The sequence below is a fragment of the Myotis lucifugus genome, unplaced genomic scaffold, assembly GCF_000147115.1.
Source record: "Myotis lucifugus unplaced genomic scaffold, Myoluc2.0 scaffold_206, whole genome shotgun sequence".
In the NCBI taxonomy this organism is placed as follows: domain Eukaryota; kingdom Metazoa; phylum Chordata; class Mammalia; order Chiroptera; family Vespertilionidae; genus Myotis; species Myotis lucifugus.
Window position 1 is genome coordinate 1,748,625 of NW_005871254.1, and position 8,864 is coordinate 1,757,488.

The 8,864-nt window shown below is 51.2% G+C and overlaps 1 protein-coding gene across 1 annotated transcript in view; it reads left to right on the forward strand.

The window, feature by feature from the left end:
• Nucleotides 1–203: 203 nt before the first annotated feature.
• The window catches only part of DRGX (dorsal root ganglia homeobox), a 28,336-nt gene continuing 19,675 nt past the window's right edge, over nt 204–8,864 (forward strand). The window contains 6 exon segments of the mRNA XM_006097560.3: nt 204–268; nt 4,441–4,538; nt 5,425–5,526; nt 8,413–8,591; nt 8,672–8,702; nt 8,704–8,770. Of these exon segments, the coding sequence (XP_006097622.1) occupies nt 235–268; nt 4,441–4,538; nt 5,425–5,526; nt 8,413–8,591; nt 8,672–8,702; nt 8,704–8,770 (511 nt within the window). The 5' untranslated portion in view covers nt 204–234.

The following is an 8,864-nucleotide window of genomic DNA, read 5'->3' on the forward strand; positions in this document are numbered from 1 at the left end:
CCGAGGGGACCCCGACTGGAAACGGCGCTGTCCCCTCCCCTCCACGCCCAGAGAGGGCTGAGGGCGTGGGAAGGCGTTTTCCCGGAGTGGAGCTCCGGTGCTCAGGACGGGCTCGGGCCAGCCGAGGGAGTACTGACTACTGCTGTTTGCTTTGCAGCCCGGCCGAAAGCTAGGCGCCCGCGGGCCCCGCCGCCACCCTCCGATCCCGGCGTCCACAAAGCTCCGCCGTCGGCGATGTTTTATTTCCACTGCCCGCCGCAGCTTGAGGGTGAGTAAGCGGCCGGGTCGCTCCGAAAAGCCTGCGGCCCCAGACAGGACCCCGGCGATGGTGGGGCCGGAGGGTGGTTGGGTCCCCGCCCCGCCAGGGGTGCGGCTGGACGGTGGGTAGGGGCGCCCCCCCTGGCTCCCTCCCGGTACCCCGCTCCAGCCTCCCGCCCCATCGCCACCTGCCTCCCACCTCTCCCCGCCGGAGCTGGGCGGCCTCGGGCTCTGCCGCAGGAACCAGCAGGGTCCTCCCAGCACAGATGCCCGTGTCACGCCTCTAATCGCTCCCCTCCCCGCCCCCAGCCCAGGGGCCGCATCAATCTTTCACGGTATTTTGCAAACATCCCGAAAACCCAAGGTGGACTGGGGAGTTGGTTCGAATTGTCCTGGGTCAGACCACGAGTCAGAACAACCTTTGCAGGCTGCTGGCACCGGCACTGCACCGGGCAATAATGCTGCGGGCGGTGGCCAGGGTTTGTTCCCGGCCACCTTGGCCTTTCAAAGCCGGCTGACCCTGACCACCAGGGGCCCGAGGGCCCTGGCCTGGGCTCATCGCGGTGACTCACTGGATTTCTGACCTTAAATCAACCACTGCTCACTGCCAGGGGCAGCCCCATGGCCTGGATTTGGGTCTTTGAGGGTCTCCAGGATTTAGAAAAAATTCCACCTTAGGATCCCTGTGGTGGTCTCTGCACTGAATTGTTAGGTGGGGGTACCTGTGAAGGGACAGCTAGGCTCTCCGGTGCCCCCGGGTGGGGAGGGGGGTCTCCAGGAGTGGGTCCTCCACACAAGGGGGATTAGCATGTGCCAGGCAAAGGCAGAGCCACACACTCCGGCCCTTTAATATGGCCCAGGCAGAGCAGTGGTCTCAGCCCTGGGGCATTAGGACTTTTCTAAATGTGGGAGTAACACCAGTACTTGGCTTTGGCAACCTACTCCTTTGATTTATTTGTGGGGTGAAGACTTTTGGAGGCCAAGAAATCAGGGAGGCTGGGGCAGGACCGAGGTGTGAGACACTGAGACATCAAAGGAGGCTGGTCCACCTTGCCCTGGTTACCTGGAGCAGTGGCTGAGCTCGGCTGGCCAACCGCACAAGGACTTCAGAAGTTGATGTTTCCCAAGGAAGCTTTGGAGAGTTCAGTAGGATTTTCTCGAGGCGGCTAACGAGGACCAGTGGTTAAGCCCTGCCGGCTTGGTCAGCATTTCTAAGAGGGAAAGGCCGACACTTACCTGCATTTCACCTCCTCTTACCTCCGAGGACCCACAGTGATCGGCTTTATGAGAAGGTTGGAGAGGTACACCCCCTTACATCAGACCCCAGGGCTGGAGGGAGACCCTCTGAATATGTGGTGGACACATCGTCCCTGTACTTCTGAACCTTGGGTCTGGACTGATTGATGCCCAGTGGCCCACCCTTCTGGTCAAAGTGAGGAAGGCTGAGGTTTGGGCAGGTGGTGGGCCGTGTGGGGGACATACAGGGGAAGCCCTGCCGGCAGGGGCAGGACGGGCTGCAGAAGCCACTGGCGGAGAGTTCTCGCCCAGCTGGTCATGAGGTCCAGCTCCGGCCGCACTGAGCTGCTCACTGCTGTCCGCTATGCCCAGTGAGCTCCCCTCTCACCCACACCCAGGCACAGGCTGTCTTGATGCTGATTCTATTCAGAAGCAAAGGAGGTCCTTCAGGGCCTTTTGTTTTATCTCTGCAGACGTTCCTAAGCCAGTTTTGCAGGAAGGACTAGCGTTGCTGGAGAAGGTGATCTGCTGCAGCGGGAAAGGCTGAGAATAGAATTTGGATATGACATCTCATTATAGCCTGTCAGCTTTTTAATTTTAATTTTTTTGTTAATCTGGAGAGGCATAAAGTAGAAAGCACAGCATGGTTCAGAACCACACTTCTCAGATCACTTTTTGTGGTGTTAAATTAAAAAGTACTCCATATAGCTGCTTAGGAAATTAAAATAGAAACCTAAGTGAAAAGTGAAATTCTCTTTCACTCCTTTTTTTTTCCCCCCCGAAAAGCACTTCTTATTGCTGGTTTCTTGTCATTCCTCCAGGAAAAACAGGCTTTTACCATCATTTATATATTTTTCTCTCTCTGTGTTACACATTGTTTGTACTGAAATCATACTACCAAGTCATTCAGGACTTTGCTTTTTTCATTGCATAATATATGTTTGGAAGATTTTTTCCATGTTGCTGTATCCTGATCTCCTGGCTTATTGTAAATAGCCGTGTAGTATTCCACCAGATGCCGTGCAGACTTGTCTCCTGATGGGAACAGTGGTTGTTTCCAGGTGATGTTTATTACCATGTTGCCAGGGACATTCTTCTCTCTTTATATTGCCACCCTGTATATAAATATATTCATAGATTAAATGTCTGTACGTGCACTTACATTTTTGACAAAAATGGTCATTACCCTCTCACAAGGCTACACCAGTAGATGCTGCTACAAATAGGTGAATGGCGGGCACGTTTCAGTACACTCCTATCAAGATACCCCTGATGTTTTTTGCCAAAAAACACGGTGGAAATAATAGTTAATGGCTCTGTTTTGTTAAATTGTCAACAAGATTTAACATTTTTCATAAAATTATTGACCATTCTACTTATTTTTAAGTAAAAAGCTCTTCTCATATTTCCTCTTTTCTATTGGGTTGTCAATCTTTGTTCTTATTAATTTGATGAGGCGTCAGCCTTTTGTAAGATTCAGTTGGACGCGCAGTGTTTCATTAAGGAATTATGTGCGCCAGAGGTGAGCCAGTGGGGACCAGCGGGAGTGAATCAGGAGACCGAGGCCAATCGTGATGGAGACCCTCAGAGGCCCTTGTTCCACAGGAAGCAGTGTGCTATTCCGCAGAGTACCCGGAGTTCGACTGCCGCGAGGCTGCTCTTTTAAGCTTCTAATGAACTGGAGCGAAATATTTGTGAATGAACTGGAGCGAAATATTTGTGACTAGGGTTTTGAAGAAGAATGCAGTTTGGACAAGAAGAAGGGGGGAGAAGGATTCAGCAGAGAGTGGGGTATTATGGCAAAAAATGTGGCCCTGGAGAGCGGAATAATAAGTAGGAGGGACTCCCTTTAGTAGATGGAGTTTTTTAAAGCCTAAAGGATCTTGCTTCTTTGGGACGGAGGTCCTTCTAAAGGATGTTGTCCGGGCATTGTGGCTCACCGGCTGCTAATGCCGGACGCGCAGTGATTCTGAGCCCAGAGCCCATGGCAGGTACAGCATTCACTGGCTAATGGGAACTTGCTCATTTGTTTTCCTAAGGAGCCATTGTGGACTGTCAAGTAAATGGTGCACATTTGGAAAATGATCTGAATGCACATTTGGGGCTAAAGTCTGTTCCGGCTTTATAGGCGCTTTGGAGGCTGCTGGGAGGACAGTGGAAAGATGCCCTTCTTTTCAGGGAAGCAGAAGCAGCGGGCCCTTTCTGAGCCCGGCGAGAGGGTGGGTGCCCTCTGAGCGTGGCCCTGTGTAAGTCTGCTTGGAATTCAGGACAGCCACTACTGGGGCAGATTCTTGGTACTGACATCTATATAACAGATCCGCTACAGTGCTGATGAGCTGTGACCAACGATAATTAATATTCATCTGTAAACTTCTTACCTCGTCGTGTCCTGAAGTTCTAGGAGAAAAGTGCTGTGAAAAGCTCTTGGTGTTTCCCTTTCCTTCTCCACTCCCAACCTTTTACCCTTGTTGTTTGTAGAAATACAGGCAAGTAGACTAACAGGTGAGCAAAGGGAAGCAGCAGCTTCTATGCAAGGCTCTGAGGCGGGGAGTGAGGTGCATTGGACAGAGTGCAGCTGGAAGCTGGGAGCTGGGAGCTGGGAGCTGGGAGCTGGGAGGTGGATGAAGCCTCCCCCTTAAGCCAGTGGCCCTTGCTTGAGACCCGAATTTCTCGACAGGAGAACTTGGCTGTCTTGGGAAGCAAGGTCGCCTCCCGCCCTATGAAATAGGCATAGTTGGAGCTAAAGTCATAAGTTGTTGGGAGAGACAGAGCATAAGAGAGTGGAAAAGAAGGGGTCTAATAAGAGGAGCAGAGAAAGACACTTTGGGGTAGTCAGAGCTCTGTTTGGAGGGGACGGGTTGATGCCTTTGAATGAGCCTGTGTAGCCAGCGGATGGTGTGAAGACTGGGGCCACCTGCTCAGGCTGATCCCCTTTGCTCCCAGCAGGCACTGCGCCCTTTGGCAACCACCCTCCCGGAGATTTTGACGATGGGTTCCTGCGCAGAAAACAGCGCCGGAACCGGACAACCTTCACGCTTCAGCAGGTAATGACGGTGTCTTCCGCAAGGTAGCTGTCTCCTGCCTGCGGAAAAATCAGAGTCTTAGCTGCTCTCCTTTGTCCTTTAGAGTAAGGCCAACTGATCATGTTAACTGGATCCTTCTGTTTTCTCAAACAACTTATGTGTCAAGGAACCTGTTTCCGGGAGAGGGCAGAGGACTTTGATTATGATCCCAGATAAAGTGAAGAGGCAGTACTGATTGTACCCATTTGCCCGGGGCTGATAGATTGGGGAGCATTTTAACATCAGCAATGTCATTTGAACCTTGAGAAGGCAGGAAGGACATTCTTGTCCTTGGGTCGGTAGATGAGAAGGCTGGAACCTAAGAAGTTGGTGGATCTGTAGAAGGTATTGTTGCCCTAAATGGAAGGGCTACAGTTGCAACCCTGATATTGTGTTGCCCGGCCCTGGCCCTGCTCTTAGACCTGCTCAACTTCTGGAGCAAACTGGAGCCAGGAAGTGCTCACCCCCTCACCGGCATTTCCCTGGGACTGGCCGGGAGCAGCTGCAGGTGGTTCTGCTCCTACACCCTGAGTGGGGGCTGTGCGGATTGCTCTCAGTCCCAAGGCCACCCTCCCGTTTGATTCTTCTGAACATATTGAAATGCAAACACATATAAATACTCGCACTTCTCTTCTTACTTCTACTTCTTGGGGGAGCATTGAGGTTGTGAGCAAGACTTAGCTCCTAAGTTATCAGTGGTTGAAATTTTAATTCTGTGGGATCTCTTCAAACAGCTCTTTCCCCCTCTTCCTTGCCGATTTGATCTGTGAAACAGCTTCCTCACCACGGTTAGCAAATGTGAACTATGCTCTGCTTCCTCTCACCTAGCCACAACCTCTCATCAGTAAATAGTCCTTCCTTTTACCAGCTGGAAGCTCTGGAGGCAGTTTTCGCCCAGACGCACTACCCCGACGTATTCACCAGAGAAGAGCTGGCCATGAAAATAAACCTCACGGAAGCCAGAGTGCAGGTGAGCCTTCTGTTCAATTATTTAACTCCCTAATATTAAAACTGGCAAACTTTTTTTTTGACATCATGACTGCAGAGTGCACATTTGGCCAAAGAAAGCAAATGAAGACTATCTGTCATTTTCATGATGCACTTTAATAACATCAACATAATGTGGAATATTAGATTAGGTTGATTAATCGGTCATTCATAATTAACTAGTGATAATGTTCTACACTAATTTGTCCGCGTCTCTAAGGTACTAAATTACATCAATGCACATCCATTTCCTTGCTTTGGAAAAAAAAAAAAAAAGAGCTGAGATGCTATTCTCAAAGCAGCTCTGACCACTCTGGGCGAAGGCCGGTCAATTGCAGAGAACTGTGTTTTCAGATGGGAACAAGGTTAGGATCTGCTTTCCAGAAATTGCATTATGGCCAACTTTTCCCCGGCGCGCGGACTCTTTTAGGGAAGTGAATCCGAAGAACGTGTGCAATTTAAAAATCTTTAGAGGGCGGCAGCGAAGGGCTGCTGAGAGACGAGCGTGGCCTGCAGTGACCGGCTCAAAGCAGGCTTTCTTTTTAGAAGCCACACGGCGGTCACGTTTAAGTGCACAGACCCGCCGAGCCCAGCAGATGTGCCCGCGCACAGGGGGGCACGCTCACAGCGCTGCCTCTCCAGGCCAGCTAGTCTTTGAGCACAATTATATATTCATTTTATTTATGGGGTTTCCTCCATGCTGTTTTTGTTCTTTTTTTATGTAGGGGCTTGGGGTTAAGACTATGCAAAGATCTAATTGTAGGAAATATAATAGTTTGCTTTCGGTTCCCCTGGGTCATGTTAGTATCTCTTAAAAACCAATGGCTGAAGAGAGATAATGGAATTCTGAGCAGTAAATTGGGGGTTGTAAACAAATTATTTCCCCTATAATCAGATTATGTGATCCTGATGATTAAATCTGAACATGAATCATTGGTCATATGTGGGCAAATTAAACTGATTATTATTTGGAAATGAAAATCTCCTTTGGCCAGGATGCAGTGTCTCCTTTCTTTTTCTAATGCCAGCTTGCCAATAGCTGCCTAAAGACCGCACTGCAAATTGAGATAAATGACACAATTATTGAGCATTCAGAAGTGGAAGATCATAACTTCTCCCTGAAAGGTGCAAGGGTGAGATAGGGGTGGTGACAATTAATGCTGGGAATTGTTGTTGAGGCTGTTGTTGGCTATTATGCAAACAGACAATGGCTGGGAAGCATTTGTTTCTGAGCTCCGAGTGGGGACACGGGCTCCAGGCCTCGGCGGCGGGAAGGGAGATGTGTTTACATTTACACTGCTTGCTCATTCAAATATGATTAATGTTCTATAAAGCAGGGTCTTAATCGAAGCTGATGTTGTCAAACAATAACTAAATAGGGAAATAAACGACTCCATCATGCTCTTTCCTCAGAAGCAGGCGAACTGTCAGTGCAAAGTCATTAAAATATGATAATGAAAAATAGCTCAATTAAATGTTGTCATAGCTGTGACCTTCATTCAATTAAGACCCAAGAAAGTGTCTGCATTTTGCTTTGCATTTAACTGCCCTAAATTTAGAATATAGATAAAATCATTATTCAACGGTTGCTGATATGTGCAATTAAAAGCCAACTAGATTTAAAAAGAGAGAAAGCAAGACCGATAAAGGAGGATGAAATTCGGAGGCGGAGTGGGCTGGCAGGGCGCAGCCTCGGGACCCAGGGCCAGGCTGCCGGCAGGGGGAGAGGACGCCCTGGGAATAGGAGGGAGGTCTACCAAGCCTTGTTTTTGAAGCCAGGAATTGTCTCCTAGGAGAAGGGACAGAGGGTTTGCAGGAAGGAGGAAAGAGCAGCAGGGTTTCACTGACCTCTGGGAACACGTTGGCCGGGGCTGCCCGCTGCCATGAGGCGCTCCTGCACATGCAGCCTCGGTTTCCAAGGCTTCAAGGATTCCACACCCGCCTCCAAGGAGGTCCTTAGAGCAGGCGAATCATTATTCGCTGCCTCCCAGCCTGAGGACGGCAGAGATGGTAACACCAGCTAATGCTGACCCAGTGCTGGGTCGCTCTGCGCCAGGTACCGAGCCCAGTGTTTTGTGCATCTGTTGTCTCCTGTAACGCTGGGGTGGCCACTATTATTACCCCGATCTGGATCGTGGCCCCTGGCCACGCCACTGGGTTTCGAGTTGCGGATCTGCCGCTTACCCCCTGGATGACCTTGAGCAAGCTAGCGGACCTCTGTGCTTCGCGTTCTCATCTGTGAGGTGGAGGCGGTGGGACTGCCTCCCTCATAGACTGCGGTGGACTCTGGACAAGATGCCGGGCTCAGAGTTCCAAACCAGAAGGGACTCAGAGTCAGCGTGGCCAGTGGGTGCACTTGTCATGATGTGCAAGAGGCGATTTCAGGGATCATCACACGTGTGAGGCCAGACACGCAGGCGCTCAGGGCAACCTGCTGGAGTGCGAGTGGGTGTATTTGACGAGAAAACCCCAGGCCGTGCTTTATAAATGGCTTCATGAGAATCCACCCGAGAACCCACCCCTCCAGGAAATAATTTCACGTCAAATAAATGTACATACTCACATACATTCGGAATTTCCACAAAACAACACCTCACCTTTACGCTGGGCAAAGCATTTGGATACTTTCTGTGATTTCACACTCTTTAAGGGATGCTCGTCATGCCCTCTGCACTGACCTTCTGACCGTTGTAGGTCTGCGGCTGCAGTTCAGGGGCGCTGCTTTGGCCGATGATCTTGAGGCGAGGGGAGTGCGCCTCGCACGCCTGCTGCCGCAGGTGGGCCCGGAGTGCTGGGCACGGCGGCCAGGCGCTGGGCTCCTGTCTGACCTTCTGCCTCCGCTGAGTGTGCTTTTCCATCGGGGATTTAGGTTTGGTTCCAGAACCGAAGGGCGAAATGGAGGAAAACAGAGAGAGGGTCCTCCGACCAGGAGCCAGGAGCCAAGGAGTCCATGGCAGATGTGACGTCACCGCCGGTGAGAAATGCCAATTCCCCACCCCCTGGGGACCAGGCCCGGAGCAAGAAGGAGGCCCTGGAGGCCCAGCAGAGGTGAGGCTGGCGGGACCCCTGGGCCTGCGGGCTGGTGGGCGCACGGGGCTGGGAGCTCATTGATTTTCTTTCTCTGCCAGCCTGGGGCGAACTGTGGCTCCCACAGGACCTTTTCTTTCCCTCCTGCCTGCCGGGGACCCTGCTGAACACGGCCACGTACGCCCATGCTCTTTTCTTTTGTTACCATCTAGAATCGTACAGGCGCCTCTCCCCGACTGGGAGCCTCGCCCACCGCCTATTCAACTGTCCTCTCCTATCTCTCATTTCTAGCGC